Source organism: Acipenser ruthenus, chromosome 2 (genome assembly GCF_902713425.1).
Source record: "Acipenser ruthenus chromosome 2, fAciRut3.2 maternal haplotype, whole genome shotgun sequence".
Lineage (NCBI taxonomy): Eukaryota > Metazoa > Chordata > Actinopteri > Acipenseriformes > Acipenseridae > Acipenser > Acipenser ruthenus.
In genome coordinates this window covers 109,351,082-109,370,139 of record NC_081190.1, presented here as the reverse complement: position 1 = coordinate 109,370,139, position 19,058 = coordinate 109,351,082, and the positions used below count along the sequence as shown (strand labels likewise).

At 36.5% G+C, this 19,058-nt stretch overlaps 1 protein-coding gene across 3 annotated transcripts in view; it reads right to left on the bottom strand.

Annotated features, from left to right (window-relative positions):
• The window catches only part of nfxl1 (nuclear transcription factor, X-box binding-like 1), a 50,551-nt gene that overhangs the window by 14,816 nt on the left and 16,677 nt on the right, over positions 1 to 19,058 (bottom strand). For all 3 annotated transcript variants that reach the window (XM_059006311.1, XM_034013848.3, XM_059006320.1), the window contains exons 14-19: positions 18,711 to 18,870; positions 17,784 to 17,875; positions 15,781 to 15,802; positions 9,206 to 9,346; positions 6,473 to 6,639; positions 5,657 to 5,726 (exon numbers count right to left, since the gene is read on the bottom strand). In XM_059006311.1, coding sequence (XP_058862294.1) covers positions 5,657 to 5,726; positions 6,473 to 6,639; positions 9,206 to 9,346; positions 15,781 to 15,802; positions 17,784 to 17,875; positions 18,711 to 18,870 — 652 coding nt within the window. The remainder of the gene's footprint in view (positions 1 to 5,656; positions 5,727 to 6,472; positions 6,640 to 9,205; positions 9,347 to 15,780; positions 15,803 to 17,783; positions 17,876 to 18,710; positions 18,871 to 19,058) is intronic.

Below are 19,058 nucleotides of genomic sequence, written 5' to 3'. Positions count from 1 at the left end.
TCAGTAAAAACAGAATCAGAGTTTCCTTAATACAATCCCGAAATCGGGATTCGGAGCGGAATTTACCATACGGGACTCCCGGGATGCAACCACTAAATACACCACACATAATTCATCACGTGATTACAGGTGCGTTCGGTTGCCTCTCTACTGGGCAGCAGTGTGGAGTAGTGGTTAGGGCTCTGGACTCTTGACCGGAGGGATTGTGGGTTCAATACCAGGTGGGGACACTGCTGCTGTACCCTTGAGCAAGGTAATTGTATGTAAAAATAATGTGTAAAAAAGAACGTATTTGTATGTAAAAATAATGTGATATCTTGTAACAATTGTAAGTCGCCCTCGATAATGGAATCTGCTAAGAAATAAATAATAAAACTGTATAATTGACTCCCTATTGAATGTGTGTAATATATATATATATATATATATATATATATATATATATATATATATACAGTATATATATTAGCTCAAAGAGCCAGCTGCCCAACGTTTCGATATGTTGTACATATCTTTCTCAAGGGAGCCTGTGTTTGAATCAAAATATTGGAGGTATTTACAGGTTTTTGACGGCATGACAACTACTTGTTATTGTTTACATTCAAATCCATGATTTATTCTTACATGATGTAATGGTGTTCTATATATTGCGACATCATTTTTACTTCAGTTTTCGGTATAAACTGGGAGCTTCCACAGCACAGGGGTTGAATACTTATGCAAGCAAGATATTTCAGTTTTTTATTTTTCTTAAATATTTCCCAACATAAAACCAATGTCACCTTACAATAATTGATTTGGAGTTTCAGTGTTTTAAAATAAAATATTAAACAGAACGAAATTTCAATGTACCATTTGTAATTCAGTAATATGAGAGAATTGGTCAGGGGTCTGAATACTTTTGCAAGGCACTGTATATATATATATATATTTATATATATATAGTTAGAAACTAACAAAATTGTGGTACTAGTCCGAAGGACTTACTAGTCCTTATGTGAATTGCCTAAGTTGGGGTCCCTAAAATAAAGGCTTAAATTGTACTTTCCTAAAAAATAAACACTGTTATATATAAAAAATAAATAAATAAATTTAAAAAAATCAGCTCGTACAGATCGATCAATCATCTGTTTGCACCTTGTTACTGAGCGATTACTGTACTGTGTGCTGAGAAACTGACACTGACAGGAAAAAAAAAAAAAAAAATCACTCAGCCATGTCACCTTGCCGACCACGAGGTGCCGCCTGAAATTGACACCGATGACACAAATAAACTGTTTATTTTATTGTTCATTACGGTACATGTGTTGCTATTTACAAAAATGCTACCTGGTTTGTGGATTTGTTACAGTCTGTGAGTGACTAAATAACTTCGAATTACTAACTACAATAATTAATGGACCTCATATACACACACGGTCTTCACTAAATTCCCAAGTTTCACTGTAGCCTTCAAGATGAAATTGTTAGCTAGGTGGCTGCATTTAAAAAAAAAAAAAAAAACAGTGGGATACTAATGGGAGCATAAAAAATACAAAAGAAAAACGAGGGAAGCGCAGACCTTCTCAAGAAAGCTGGGGGACTTTGTATAGGAATTTGAATCTGTGAAGGTTCGCCTTCTGATGTCAGAACCGTCCGTGAATGTTTTACTTTTTAAATGCTGCAATAATAGTTCTAATTGCGTGCCCTTTCGTAAATGAGGCCCTTCATCTCTGAACGCTAGAGCGAATGTGGTATAATGCACATTTAATGGGACTAGGAACGAGAATAAAATATATTTCTGGAAACGCTCAGGTTTCCCCACAATTTAAATACCGGTGTAGTGTTATTTTCAGGTAGGCGGATAAAAAGTGGCACACAGCACACTGCGCTTGCTTGCGCATGCCTAAACAACTTCTGCTTTGAAAACACAGACCTGCCCCTTATGCTGTTTTCGGTCTTTTTCATCTTTTTAAATTTAATTTATCATATTTTCCCACCATTAAGAAAGTAGTATGTGAATATTTAATATGTAATACATTGGGTCTTTTTTTATTTTTTATTTTTGTTAATTCTGCAACTTTGTCGTGGACTTCTCATTTTGTCTTTTTCATTGTGATTTTTTTTTCTTTTTAGAGAAACTGATGGTCTGTTTCCAGTTTAAGTTTGCAAAAAAGAAAAACACATAACATTTATGGCTCTCTATAGCTTTGTATGGAGGAGGACGCTAAATCAGACAATTTAAACTAATCTCAGGATAGAAATAAAACATAGCTACTGTACTGTGCAAAGAAAATGTAACAATATTTAAACTCCCGCAGAGAATTGAATTCATCAACTTTTTCCAATAGCTTTTGGGAATCATAGAGGAAAACATTTCATTAACTAAAGTTATCGGGTACATTTCTTACTACTGATAATAATGGAATGAATAACTTATTTTATTTATAAATATTTATTTTGAGAAAATAAACCGAGAGATGTGTCCATTACTGCTTATAAAGACCCTGAGAATAAACGTGTTATGTCATAGCAATCACTCAGGTTAAACAAAGTCTTGTAATTTGCCCAAACATCAATATTTAACAAAACTTTCAGGAAGTATTGTAACGTCCTTCGGGCCACAGAATAACACGTTTTTATCCATGTATCTCTAAGCAGAATACATAATAAAAAACACTTCACATAAAAAAATTAAATGCTATATTTAAAAAAAAAAAAAAAGCGGGGTTGGCATTGCAGGAGAGATGAAGAGGTTTCAGACAGTTCCGAGTACTGTTTTGTAAGCATTATGAATGCTTATTCCCGACTGCTACACCCCGTTAGAAAATTGACTTTTCCTGCATTTTAACGCTAGACTGTGAATGTGAGAGTGTATCTTACATTTGTTTTAAGTACTCGCCCAGAGAACTACTGAGACACAGACATCAACTAGTCCTCATCAGATTTAATTTGCCTTGGGCGAGTGTGAATTTCATGCATGTATCTTTAACCCAGTAATGTTGTTGAAGCTGACACTCTGGGATCCTTCAAGAAGCTGCTTGATGAGATTCTGGGATCAATAAGCTACTAACAACCAAACAAGCAAGATGGGCCGAATGGCCGCCTCTCGTTTGTAAACTTTATGTTCTTATGTTCTTTAGGAATTTCAAAAATGGAAGACAATGTAGAGTATTATATCCTTACTGGCAACAGTGAAAATCTTTTGTGAAAACAACAACCAGTAATATTTATTATTGCTATTACTTGCCATGGCTTTGAAGGAAACAAATGAATAACTTTCAATTTTGTTTAACTAAAACCTATATAAAATAGCACTGCTCTAGCACAAATCCCCAGCAGGCCAGCGCTTTTTATATTTGTATTTAAGTTTAGCTGGAATGGGGTTAAAATCCTATTAATGCAAAAACATATGCAGCATGTGGCCAGGTTGTAATTGATATATTGATTGCACTGTGTAACAATTTTTTTTTTTTGTTTGTTTCTGGGTAGTAAGTGTTATTTCCTAATTGCTTATGCCTCAAAAGTATAGAAAATGGCTATTATTCCCCACAAACTTTGCTTTTGTGACCAGGACAGCGATACTTTGAAATTTACCTATTTTCCAGAACATTCCAGATAGATTCAGTGCTGAGTAAACTTGGAGTAACTTCTAGAACTTTCTAGAACTTTCCAGTAATATAAATAGTAGTATAAATACAGGGGCCTTAAGCCCACCAGTTCAGTTTAGTTCCAGCTGCCTAAGTGGATACATATCTGCATTTTTCTGAGATGGCATCAAGGTCATAGGAGACTTCAAAATGGTGGCATTCCTGATGGGTCTCCAAGGCGGTTTTACCAAGTTTCCCTGCTATCTTTGCCTTTGGGACAGCAGGGACACCAAGGCGCACTACCACAGGCGGGACTGGCCACAGCGGACTGAGTTCTCTGTGGGGAGGAACAACGTCAAGCGGGAGCCACTAGTGGACCCCCGGAAGGTGCTGATGCCACCACTGCACATCAAATTGGGCCTTATGAAACAATTTGTCAGAGCTCTAGATAAGGAGTCGGCAGCCTTCAAGTACCTTCAAGACTTCTTCCCTAAGCTGTCTGAGGCAAAGGTCAAAGCCGGTGTCTTCGTTGGACCACAGATAAAGAAGATCCTGGAGTGCAATGAATTCCCCAAGAAGCTCACTAGTAAGGAGAAAGCGGCTTGGAACAGCTTTGTCGCAGTGGTTCGGGGCTTCCTGGGCAATCACAAGGCCGAAAACTATGTGGAGCTGGTTGAGACTCTGGTGAAGAACTACGGCACAGTGGGCTGTAGGATGTCCCTCAAAGTCCATATCCTTGATGCTCATCTTGATAAATTCAAGAACATGGGAGCGTACTCAGAGGAGCAAGGCGAGCACTTCCACCAGGATATACTGGACTTTGAACGCCGCTACCAAGGACAGTATAACATGATGGGAGACTACATTTGGGGGCTGATTCGTGAAAGTGATTTACAGTATAATCGTAAATCTCGAAAAACTACTCACTTCTAAATCTTCTGTAGTCATTTTTGTATTACTTTAGTATAAATACATGTTAATTTGGATTCATATGTTGTTTTTTCTGACAAAAAGACAGAAATTCGCCCGTTTTCTCATTGGAAAAAGGTAAATTTCAGGCCATTTTCTATACTTTTGAGGCATAAGCAATTAGGAAATAACACTTACTACCCAGGAACAAAAATTGTGTTACAGTGTTGTCAATGGTATAAAAGTGGAGCTTGGAGACAGCGCCAGGGTGAATTAGTTTGGGACAGAGAGCAGCAGGTTGTACTCATTGGACTGTGCTGCTTTTTTTGTGCATTACATTTTTTATTTCGTAATCGTGAAATGAAAGTGCTTTGAACTGCAATCTCCTGACTCCTGGGTGTGCTATTCCTGCCACTTTGACAACCAGGCTACCCTTTCATAGCGATCTATTAAAATAACAGCAGCTACTGGAACTTGTTGCAGTTGGTTGATAATATCACCCTATATCTGTCTATGTCTTGAAAACAAAAACCCAACCAGATTCTGCAAAGGGTAATGAAGCAGGACATACGGACATGCACTGTGCACGACACCACACAGCAACATTATCACAAGTGCTGAAAAGTACAGAACATGAAGCCCTGTATTTCTGCTTCCAAGCAACTGCATTGGTAAACATCATGTCAATATGATCTTCAGTTGCATTTCTGAATCCCTGGACATGCTAACCTTGCATTTAGTTAAATAAACGTGCAAAATGCAATGTAGGCAAAGAGTGTAAAACACAGGTATGCCCCCTTCAGTCACTGCGTGCATAACTGTACCATGTTAAGTTTCCCATCTGCGTATCTATTTTATAATGCCTTTTTTTTTTTCTCTTCAATGTTTTGACAGGGCAACTTCTCGAACTCCACAGAGTTCACACAAACTGTTTTAAAATTTCTAAAAATGTTATTAAATAACTGTGACCAAAGGGGATATAGACTGCATTCCAGTGAATGTAAATTGTGTAGTCATTTCTACAAGAATCTCTTGAAAAATCCAATTCATGTTCTTAAATATAAATTTTAAAAAACAGTGGCATATTGCATATATTGTAATTTATGCTAAATTCAACAAACCTGCATTTTATAGCAGACCAAGTATAGGTTGTTAAAATGTTTGAGGGTGAAACATACCTGTTTGGGACACTGGTTTTTACAGGAACTCAGAATTGTTTTTGTGTTTTTATCAGCAGTAGTTATCTTTCTAAAATACAGAAATAAACACATCAAGTACAAATGCTGTGATCATGCAGAATTAAGTAGCAAATACAGTATTCAATTCAATAATATGATTCAATTTACACATGGTTTGGGGGAGATGCAGTTTTAAATCAGTATTCAATCAAATTACTGTCTTTTTAAAAAGAAATTATATAAGGTCGGGTTTCAGATGTGTTAGTATTACTACAGATATGTAAAAGAAAAAGAAAAAAGTGTACTGCAAGAGCAAGTCAAGTGGTAGTAACACCTCAAGCAGAAGGCTAGAGTTATCTGGTACTTTATCAGCTGAAGGTTCTCTCTTCTTTATTGCAGTGTTTTGTAATGGAAGTATGCCAAAAACACATCTATAACCTTCTGGTTCACAAATACATAACTATCAAATACTGTAAGCTTGGTGCCTAACTAAAGGAAAAACCAACGATAAGTGAATGTCTCGCGCCAAAAATCGATAAAAAAAAAAGGTTAGAGGAACCAAGCACATTTTCAAACTCTTTGTCTTAATAGAATGTTGTGTATTTCTTTTTTGGGAACTAAACTTTTACAAAGTTGCATAATAAAACATCCATTCTTTGCATGTAGTTAAAACTTACGTGCAAAATGCTATCTCATTCAGAAGTAGGGTTTCACTTAAAGTTTGATTTTTTATAATAAAACTAATACACAAGTCGATGACTTTCCAATGCAGCGTTTCACTGCTTTTCAGCTGTAGCTTAAGCATCAATCACTTACAAGCACTCGATGAAAAGGGACATGATCTTGCAGTGACATTTGACTCTGATCATCTGTGTGCAAGGTGGACAGGCTCCAGTGTGGCAGGGCAGCACGCATGGGTGGGAGCAGCCAGGAGGCCGGGGCTCTGAGCACCCTTCTTCACATTGCTGGCACTCTTTACCGGCCTGCAACGGACAAAGGACGAAGAACAGTAAGGATATCGTCAACAGCCAAAACACACACACCCATCCATGGCTGTAATAAAAAAATGAGCTGTCTGCATCATGTAAAAATTGATTACCATGACCTACTTCTACAGTATGCATGTTGTGCATTCAGATGGTCAGACAGGCGCCTCCATATTCCCCCATATTTTGAATGCCAGATTAGGCTCTATCATCACAGAGATTCCCCACAACTCAGGAAAACTAAAGGTCAATGGACGTCCTCCAATCACACAGGAGCTTGAGAACAGATATTGGTAAGCTACCAGCCTCTGGAGGACAAAGACCAGCCCTGCAGGTGTCTGCTTGTGCTCACCAGGCTGTAGCACGATGAGGAGAAACAGTTTTTTGCCTTCTTCACCCACAGCAGCGCCAGAGGCAATGTAACGTTCCCCACTTAGGGTAACATACTCCCAAGTTTCATCTCTATATACTTGTATGCAAAAATGTAGATGTGACAAAAGTACATATAGTTGCACAAAACTCTAGATATGCAAAACTGCGATATGAGACACTAGATTCATGTGTGAAACTGGTATACTTTGAATGTCTTACTTTACAAGACCAAAAGCATAGACAATCATATTCACTGTAGAGTAGGATGAAAAATACATGCATGTACATTGACTTGTTCAGTTTAAACACAATAAGTTATGTTTGCATGGATGAAAGTTTTACACCATAATTAAACCTGTAAATCAAAAATACATGTAGGATACTGTGGCAGTAGCGTGTTCAAACCTGCAGCTTCCTTGTGTCTGAGTCTCCCTTCCTGGTGGAAACAGCTTGCCAGTGACCCTGTCCTGTCACAGATACTTAATAACTTTTATTGCAACACTATACAGACCACCAGGAAGAGAAAAACACACATTTATCTCCACAGAGTCAATAAATGTGCCACAATGCTAGATGATGAGATGTTTGGGTTGAGATTTCATGTCTGGCCACTGACATGAAATGATCTATGTATTTGGAATAGAAATGCAAGCCTGGGGAAGAGAGCTCAAGTACAAACACCTTTTCTTCCTGACATTTTCTAAACGAAGGAGGCAAGGCCTTAGCAGGGTGTAAAGCTATTTCAGTAAGGTTATTTACTGAGCAACCTCTTTGCTTACAGTGTGCCATGGAGACAAGCATAGCAACCTACAATTGGGAGGGATAAAAAATACTTAATCACATACGGGAAAAAGACGCACAGGCACCATTTTACAAAGTTACAACAAAAAAGTACATTTTAATAACAATTAAGATTATAGTAGCTAAATAAGCCCAAAAAATCAGGCTCCATTTCTGACTAATTTGTCACACCGCTACATGAATTGTACTCGTCACCCACGCAGTTTGGAAATTTGGAACATTTTTCCTTGATGTCGCACCATAAAATGCAAGGCACAAGGGTAATGTTTGGAGACTGTCATGTCTACTAATGGGATCTTTCCATTGGCATGGAAACTTTTTGTTCAGCAGTTACCGCTTTGAGATAAACAGCGAGGGAAGCAAATTGCTTAATATCCCATATCCATTTCAATGCACACATGAAGAAGCTGCATGGAAACTGAGGGTGGTGTGCTGAAGCTTTATTATCCCTTACAGGAAATGCAGCCCCCGGTGACGGAGATATGAGACACCATGCGTGTTGCGTTGTACACCCGGTCTCAAAAGAATGTTCCTCATTGCTCCCACGTAACCACTAAAAACTAAAATAGCTTCATGCGCATGTGGATTCTCGCAGCTAAAACAAACACAAAAAGAAATACAATTTACAGGACACACCAAGAAAAAATAGAAAAAGCACTGTAAAGAGCAGATGTAGTTAGGTAAAGATACCTGGGATTAGCAGCATAACTTTATTGAGCCTACTGTTAACCTGAACAGTCATTTTTATTTATAATCAAAAGTCATCCGACTTTATTACGATCTTATCATAATGCTGCCTAAAAAAAGCTTGAATAACGTTTGTCGTATTCATAGGTCCAGTCAGTTTATTTTAATAATGTGAACTCATTTTTGATTAGGGTCCAGAGGAAACTGTCCACGTCACAGAATACCAGTTACAATGCCTCCATTTTTTTTGCACAACAAGCAACTGCTTTACACTGGAAGCTTACTTTAGCAATGTCCTGTGAACTGAATTCATAAATACAACAGCACACGTCCTAGTGTTAACACATTTTTTTAATGGTTTTGAAATATCTTTTTTGGCCCTGTGCCCAAAATAAATTATTCGATAAAGATGGGCAGTCAAGGGTACTGTGTTCAGTCTCATATAGTGGATGCAGTAGTATGTCCATACTGTAGGAATTTCCTGCTTTACAGTTCTACATATATTTATGGATAACCGCATATCCTACTGTAATGAGACTTTAGATTAGTATTAGATTCTGGTCTGGGGATACATATTTGTCTACATTTGTCTGTCACACTTACATTTTTACATGCTAGTTACATATTTGTCTAGAATAAACTGGATATTTTGTCATATCCACATGGGAAGCTGCTACATTTGGTTTTGCTATGACTGAAATACCTTGCGTTTATCCTGTGTGTCGCTGAGCTGTGACACTACATGGCACTCCCTCATGCAGGTGTGGTTCCCACAGGACAGGAGCCGTCCACAAGGCCTTTTGCAGGAGAATGGGCCAACTGCATGGCAGGGCAAAGGAGTTACCTGCAATCAGAGTGATAAAAACAATTAGACATTACGTTTACTTCTCAAATACTGACCAAATAAATAACATGGATGATGCATTTCATAACCACGGGTTCCTTAATAGTGCAAACCCAATTCAACAAAAATTGTTAAAAAGCATTAGATTTACCTTACCCTTTTTATTGTAAATGTAACTTTCAGACAACACAATACCAGATAAAAACAATGGCTTTCCTTATATACACACTATGATTCACTCACTGTTTGTCATGCAGTCGAGTATATACATATTTTCCCCACATTTTCATTACAATCAGTTTCTCCAAGAACAGTTTGATACATAACCCCCTCCCCCAATATCTCAATAACAGTACTGTTTTATTGTAAGTTTGTTGTGGAGCAAACATGATAAATAACCCTTGTTTAAGTAAACTGATCTTGTAGAAGTTCAAATTATGTAGCTTGGTGAAACTGAATCCAACACATTTTCAGATACGAGAAGTAAATTCAGAATATACTGTTGCCAAGCCAAACTGACACAAACTCAGCTTGGCAACAGGCAAAAATTAAATCTAGACATGTTAAGAAACAAAATGATACCAAAAAACCTTAGTCCGACAGTGGGTGCAGCCAACTTGAAAATTTCTGGATTAAAATGAAAATTCCATGGACTAAATGAGATGTAAGGATTTTGCACTTGGACAATTGCTGACCCTCCAAAAACTTTGCACCTTTTAAAAAGTGCAAACCATTATAGAAGCGAGTGAAAACTGATTTTGGCTGAGGCTTTTCCAAATAACTCAATTTCATGCTGACTGACTCTCAGCTCCTCCTCAGAAAACTTCCACAAATCTCATACAGCGATTACTGCTCTCTGTACTCCTAACACACCTCAAATCTGGTCTGCAAGTGTGGCCGCTAAAAAGCCCAACGCACAGGCGGTGCTCATTGCGACCCTCATGATCATGATTGTAGCTCATTATTTGTGTGTGTCGAGTAATTTGCATTACTCTTAAGCGTACATAGGCTGCAGTGCAAAATAATTCCCGGCCTGCTAGACAATTTAAATTTTGCATCCGCAATTGTTTGCACTACACCTATCCTTACATCATCCCCGTAGTGTTTTAAAACTATTAAAAGGTGCACTGGTCTTGTACTACATAATTACATAAAATGTGCATTTTTTTTTTTTACATTTGTCTATTTAGTAAAATTAAACATTTGAACAAATGATACAAAAGACTAACTGGTAACTGGGGAAAAAACCTGCGCACCACATCCCTTGCAAGGAATGCCCATATATTTCTCAAATCAAGGTCGAAAGGGCAAACTGCTTCAGCAATAGATGCACCAGATTTTTGTTTTTCTTCCAAGACTCGGCATAAAATTTTGCTGAAAAGCATGATCTGACAGTAAATCTTGCCTGACTGAAGGCTGCAAGTTATTTACAGCCAGATACAAAAAAAACATCATAAGCAAAAATATTGTAGGCTACTGGACTATGAAGTACAGTTTATTGCATGTTGCTGCTCTAATGTGTTTGTATATAAAGGCTCAAATGCAACTTCCTTCTTGACACGTATCCTGGTGGCATAAACAAAATTCAGAATAAAGAAAGGCATTTCATTCTGATCCTTGCACCCACCTTCAGCTTTGTCGATTGTTCCTGCTGACTGCACTAGTCTTTGAACACGGTCTCAACCAGTTGTATAATTGTATGTAAAAAAAAATAATTATGTGATATATTTGTATAATGTGAAATAATGTATAATGTGATATCTTGTAACAATTGTAAGTCGCCCTGGATAAGGGCGTCTGCTAAGAAATAAATAATAATAATAATAATAATAATAATAATAATAATAATAATAAGTCATCCTCATGTATAAGACCAGTGCTACTTATGCCCATAAGCAGTCATCTGACTCAATGTGAACCTTCTGTGTTCTTGGCCTTTAAATATGGCATTAAAAGGTCACAGTGCTGGCTGATGCAACGTTATACCCAGTCTAATATCAAGAAGTGACCAATTAAAAAGTCAAGTGCTGCTTTCAGGCCAATTGCAGGATACCAGGAAGGGGAATGGGCCTCTGTAATTGGAATACAATTTCAAGCTCAGTCACTCACAATCTCCATCTTTACATAAATCACATTTCTCTCAATTTATCGGAAAACATCTGAATTCAAATTAAACTTGTTCAACTAAAAAAAAAACAAAAAAACTAACATATCAATCCAGCGCTAAATCGGTTTGTAACCAGTTAACTGCTTTTTGTTACATCTGAAGATACAAACTACTTCCTAATCTGTACTTTCTTCACAGCGCCTCCTGCCTTTTACACGTGATCTAACACTAGGAGAAAAAAGGAAACAAACTTTCACTGTCCTTAATTTTGACATACAAACACAAATCAATTATGCGCTGAATGGAGCTTGCATTCTGGTCAGCTATCATTACCAATACTTTCATATCACTTGACATATTAGCATTTTCTGTATAGCCCCATTTGACCACAGACACCCTTTTGAGTTTCTATCAGAATAAAAACAACTTCTAACATATGAAAAAGCTGTTTCTACTTCTACTTCAGGGTTCCTCCTCTTTAGCATTTAGGACTGACATTTTTAACAAAAAAGCTAATTAAAAATCACAGCATCTCCAGACATTAAACACTGTTCAACAACGGCACAAAACGTGACCCGTCTCTTATCAAAGCGATGTGCAAGACACACAAAAGATGACCTTTCTCTTATCAAAGCGATGCGCAGAACACACAAAGCTGCACCTTTTACCCTGTCTATTATGGTATAAAAAGGTCTCCCACAAATTAAAATGAAACAATGGGACACTGCTGTCTCCCCTTTAGTTTTACAATCGTGGGTACTCTCTCTGCCTATTCAATATATACAACAATAAAGTAATGGGAAAGGGCAGCTAGATGGAAATGTTTCTATAATCCAATTCCCCCTGTATCATTATTTTCTATACAGGGCTTGTATAATTTACTCTTAAATGGACATGTTTATCTTTTCATTAAGTTTAATTAGCGTTTGTCAGCAGTAGCATTAGACATCAGTATAGTAAGGTAGGTTCTTGTATGATACAGGGCTCAAAGTTGGACAAAATCCTTACAGGCATCTGGCTCCTAGCTCTTAAGATTTGGTAGCCTTAAAAGAAGAAAAAAAAAAAGTGGGTAGGTAAAATACTATATAGTGACGTCACTGTTTGACACCCCCCTTGGTCAATACGCGTGCCTTAATCCACTGTAAAGCCAGCCCGATTATATATTCTTGTTTAATCACCGTTACAAATCAATCTGCCTGAAAAAACATGAATACAGTATGAATGAGCTTGTGTAATTTACCTTTTTTCTGCTATGTGAAAGTAAATCTCAGTTTTTGTACACATCCTATGAACGCTGTCAATGTGGTATAAGAAACAAAAAAAAATCTAAAAGTGCTTGCAATCAGCGGCAGCAGCTACTCTGTGGTTTTAATGACAAGGTGTAAAAATAAAACAAACGGATGCTGACATTGAGCAACTTGATTTCAGTGGTTCATTATACAACAGCAGACTTTGAATAAACTTTATGAACACAATGAAAACTGAACAAACAGCATGATTAGCAACAATACATTGGCTACCAGATGTCAAATTATATTACTTTCGATAATACATTTTAACACATAGTACTAAATACAGTAAGTTAGGGTCTACTGAAATCTACACAACAAACACACACTAAAATAATATGTATTTATAAAAGATATTAATAGTTTGATTGTTTAACACGTAGGCTAGTTAAAAATAAACAGTTGACAAACCAGGACCATTTTTAAAAAGGTACAAACACTGCGTGTAAATTACTATGAACATTTTTAGTTACATGCCGTTTACTGCGCCTCTGGGATACTGAACCGAATCCTGTACAGGGTCTAACCACGCATGGAATTCAGAGAAAACCACGTGGAATATTGAGGTAAACGTTTTGAAAAATAAAACATAGTGCTTAATAATATTATGTGGGGGGGGGGGAAGCCAGCTAAACTAATATAACTAACTTATTTTGTATCCGACCTGCCCAATCCCACTGTCGCCAATGCCGAATTTATAGAGAACTGTAGTTATTCCATGGATGAAATAACCACACTATGAATGTTCAAGGAGTATTCGGTTTATTATATATAACTATAATGTATGGAAAAGGAAGCATGTTGCAACCTTGATTTAACTGCAGAATTTGGAGAATTAAGCTCCACATCTGCTTTGTAAATGTGACAGAATTTGGAAAAGTAGGATTTACTTGATCATTTTGTTTTTCCCTTTATAAAAGTTGACCGTTGTATTTTTGCAGTTTTCCCATGCTTTTCCCATGGTTATAGGATGCATTTACCACACCCGGTTTATCTGTTTATTAACATGCTTTACCATATCTCGCTGTTCTCAATGCTTACCTACCTTATACTTTACCGTACTTTTACTATGCTTTATTACATCATGCTATGGTAAACATGTATAAGGAATGATTTTAAATGAATGCAATCCAGTAAAAAAAAGATTCATGCAGCAGCATTCAATATGAAAGTTGTTTGATGATAGATCTCTCAATACTTGATATTTATTAAAAAAAGCTTTTAGAATGTTATTAGTTTCTTTAACAGTCCAATAACTTTCTATACATGAAATATGTAATTTAATCTATCAAGCTTTGTAAATAGGGACCAGTGTGTAACCAGAAGCACCGTCTACATTGACTAGATAGCTACTCCGTATCTCTTTCATTTACGGTGGAAAATTGTCTGGGCATGACAGCTGGGGAACCCTGGGGCTAAAGTTTAGAAGGGTATTCTGCTTTGAGGATCCATGAATCTACTGATAATCTGCTAGCATGTGGAGGCCTTCAGCCAAGCACTTTTGGCACACGCTTTAATCAGTCAATAGTTATATCCAGGATAAGATAAAAAATAGCACATGGTCTATTTTAACTCAAAGAGAAGTGCTGATCCTAAGCTGATCAGCTGCCAGAATGCATCTGAAGTAAAATACATTTGGATTACCATTATTATGACGCACACCTTGCTATTTGTAGAATATTTTCTACCTCTTTATTTGCACTACCCAATAAACAGATTAAATTAATCTTTTGGTGTCGTTTAATATAAAGCACAACCAGCAAGTCGTTGTAAATATCTATTTATATTTAAAGGCAAAATCTTGAGGCAAAAGTTTCATTCTAGCCAAATGAATTATAACATACATTAACTTGGTCAACTACTGCCTGCTCTGCCCTAAGAAATGGCAAATGAAATATGTAGCACTTATACTTTTAATTTTACTATGCAAGCTGCACTATTCAGAGAGCCAGACATGTGCACCATGACATACCACTCAGATACATTTTAGCCATCCAGCATTTTTATAATCCTTCTGGACGACACACATTGCTCAAATGAGGAGGGTATTTAAAGCATGCAAGAAACAGTTTACAAGGAATGACATTTTAACTATCTGGGTGGGGTGATTGTGCACTATATATTAGGGCTTTGGGTGGGAACTTTTTAGGTCATGGAAAAACATTATGGCGGAACAAAACAAACAACAATTAGTATTTCTAATCTCTATAAATGAATATAATCATCATCTGTCATGTTACAGTGTGTGGTTTCTGCCAAAGTTTGTAGCATATCATCTTTAGTTAAAAGAAAACCCATACATTTGAGAGTGAGACAATAATATTTCTCGAGTTGGTTTTGACCCATATGTTATTTTATATACTGTATATATTTCTTGAAGCATAAAACATTTCTATATTTACTGTTTGTCAGTTTTCCATCTGTTGCAATCTTATAGATTAAAAAGAAATGTAAAAGAAAGTGTTTTTTATTTGTATTGTTTTTATTCATAAAATGCCACCCCCCCCGGAAAAATGAGGGATGTGTTGCTGGGCAGACTCCCTGTGCTTGGACCCACGGCTACACTATGTACAATATTGCTGACAAAACCATACTGAGTGAAATTATCACACGGGATGCAAGTGATACTAAAACCAAAAAGGTGGGACCATATTAGAACACCCACATAAACATGTACAGTGGACGTTTGCGTTGTGCTATTTTATTTTGGTTCTCCCACTGAACGCTAATACAACTTTGTGAGGTTTACATCAGCAAGTTTGTCTTCGTATTTTCATTTTCTTTGCTCTTTTAAAAACATCTTATTCAATTATTCTGTTACTGGTCGGAAGCTCATTGTTTCCAGGTTCTCGTCATTGTTTGGTTATTCTCCTTTGTACTGTGCTTCCTGGAGAGCGATAATGGCAGTGGTTTGTTTTTAAACGAAGCTGCTGACCAAGGAGCGTCAGGATGTAGGAACACATGCATCAAGTGGCTATACCCTACATTGCCACCTTCTGTACAGCACCACATTCTATTGATAACAAGTACCGACTCACCTCATGTTCCCCAAGGCATGCCCTGCAAGAAAAAAAACAAAAGTATTTCAGCTAGCGGTTTGGCATATTTCAACAAAACTAAAAACATTACAAGTTTCTAGCTATTTATCCAGGCTTGCTGTATTATACAGAGGTGAAAGACTAAACCTAAAACCACACAGTTGATCTTTAGATACAGTTTAAACATTATTTAAAAATCCTTTTATTCATTACTGAAATGTAGCACAGCAACATGACATTTAAAGACTAATGTGTTTAATACATTGCCGCTTCATCTAGTAGTGCAATGAAGTCAAAGATGGCAACCTAGAAAGTATGTTCCTATCCTTGAGCTCCTGACAATCGAGATGAGGCCACAACATGTTTGCACAGTTAGCAGTGAACAATCAAAGCAGAGCACGGAACCCCTTTGAAGCTGTTGCTCAATATACACTTTCTGCCACTTTTATAAATTGAGGGGATCCTGGAAAAACTTGAGGCCCACAACTGCATTTTTATTATAAATAAAATGTTCGTGGGTTAAGTTTTTCAACAACATCTTTTCCAGAAAATAATTCTAGATGGTTACATACATACATACATACATGTTTTAGTCAAACGTTTACACACCCCAATGGAAATTTATAATTTCTAAAAATTTCTCAAACAACGAATTTAGGGAAAAACGCTTTGTGCAAAAGTTTTGCTTTTGTGGATGAGGGAAAAAAAAATAAAATAAAATGACAAGAAATAGATCTACAATTATTTATTTCAGCAATTTTTTTTGCAAAACTCCAAAAATGCTAGTTCAAAAGTATTCATACCCTGACAAGGAAAATGAAACGATTAGGATATTTGTCAATGAGCTTTTGGACTTCTCTTGTGCACAGCCTTCTTCAACTCATACCAAAGATTCGCAATCGGATTTAGATCAGGACTTTGACTAGGCCATTCCAGATCCTTCATTTTATTCTTTAACCATTCTGAAGTAGATTTTGATGTGTGCTTTGGATCGTTGTTGCGTTCAGAGTATGTGAGTGGAGCGGGACCAAAAACTCGTCAAACCAAGATAAGGAAAATAACAAATTATTTTCATGTGACTGGAGAAGTTTCAAAAGAAAACCGCGATGAACAAAATTCAAACATGATGGTGTCTTTACAAGAAATTAGCAATGAAGGTAGTATTATTATTATTATTATTATTATTATTATTATTATTATTATTATTATTATCAATAATGATGATGATGGATGGTTTCCAGGACTGAAAAATGTTACACAATGTGGGATGGCCCCAAATGCAATGCCCACTTATGTCAGAGATAACCAAGATAATGTTTTCCCTTTTCAAACAACATCTATATTTACCTCTCAAAAGTAGACTTCGCACTCCTAACAACAATATGCCCCCTTCCACAAAAGAACCTATGAACTTTTGTTTTACAGACTGGATGACCTTGTTTAAATAGCAAGTACAGCCTGAATTCCATGTATACTTTCCATGTAACCATGAGACAAGGTCGGTATCAAATAAAACATCTGCAGAAACAATTAGAGATCATGCTGCCCATTCAGTCTTATGTAATTCTGTTATTCCAAATGCCATGTACTAGAGGAGACCTTTAAACGTGGAGCACTGAGAATAATTGTTAATAAAGTATTTGCTTAACCAACAGTTATTTCGGTTTAAAAGACATCAACAGACAATGCAATGATAGCGTTTATTATATGAATCTTCCTACACAATAAGGCTTCAGCTTAAATGTTTTGGTTTTTTTTTTGTCTATACAACAGATTTAAGTTACAAGCTAATCCTAGTTAACAAAAAACAACTCTGTCTGCATTACATCCAACTGATGGCTTTAAAAACTACAATATTAGTATTGGTTTATTTAACACTATGGCTATGATTATCATACAGCATTATAAGCCACGATTGAGTTCCAAAGTTGTTTAACAGGCTGAGTGAATACAGGATTACTGTACAGTTCTTTAGGTAAAATTAACCTTGAAGACGCACGTACCTGGGTATAGGAACCTTACAGCGTGGGCAAGGCAGAGCAGTTTGAACGAAGGCCGGTTCAGAAGGCTGTTCCCAAGGACCTGCAAGCTGATGCTAAATCACAAAATGAAACAAACTCTTAGGAATTGTATATTATAAATTGATTTGCTATCACTTGATAAATGAACACTCTGAGGTGAAACCTTGATGTAAACATTAACCAGTCCCTCTGCAGCAATCTACCTCTAGTAGATGTAAGAAATACTGTACATCAGTAAGAAATATACCATAGAACAGATGTGGTAGGCCTATTTCTTACATTCACTAGGGGGCAGGTTAATGCACCACACATTGAGGGCACAAATGTGCTTTATACTTCTGAGTTTTAAAAATTCACCAGGATGGACGGCAGAAAGAGAAAAGGATACAAAATGAATCTAAATAACTAGAATAATGTAAGTTAATTTCCTTTTTTTTAAAAAAAAAAATTTCCTAATAGAAATGATCGGTAACATTTATAAAACAAATCTGTTTTTCAATTATTTTTTTTTCAAGTACATGTTTAAACCATCCATAGTTAACTATCAATCAAGGGACTCAAACAAAGATCTATGGATCTGTGTAACTCACAAACTATTATTTATAATGTGTATATATATATATATATATATATATATATATATATATATATATATATATATATATATATATATATATATATATATTTATCAAATACATGTATGCCAGAAATGTGAAATACAGTGCATAGCACTGACAAATGGAATTACTTAAATAGAAGTCAAAAACACAATGTATAAAGGGGGTAGATTAATATTACAAAAAAAGAGAAAAGTTAACTAGCACATGCAGTTGGCTCTGTGTGCTTATAGAATTAAAAAACATTCAAGAATGTAGCACGGCTGCCAAATATAAAATGGTGTTTCTGTACTTTGTCAGTCTGTTTGACCATCACTTCATCGTGGCACGGAGCTGGACAGACATGTCCGCATTTCTTCAGCACTCTCTGGCAAGGCTGTCGGCATGGGGGGCAGGCGCCAAAGTGGCAGCGATGTCTCTCTCGACTTGAGTGATGACACGTCGGAGGATTCCTAGACATAAACAGATACAGGCTCCTGAAAATAATGCTTCTGACATTTCCAATGTGTTCTTGCTTTTCTGTTATCAGTGCTGGGAATGTCTAATTTAGGCCAGTACTAAAGCTTTCTCAATCAGGCGTAAGAGGACAATGCTACAAAGTCCTTGAACAACTCTAAGCTTGGACACCCTAAATATTAAG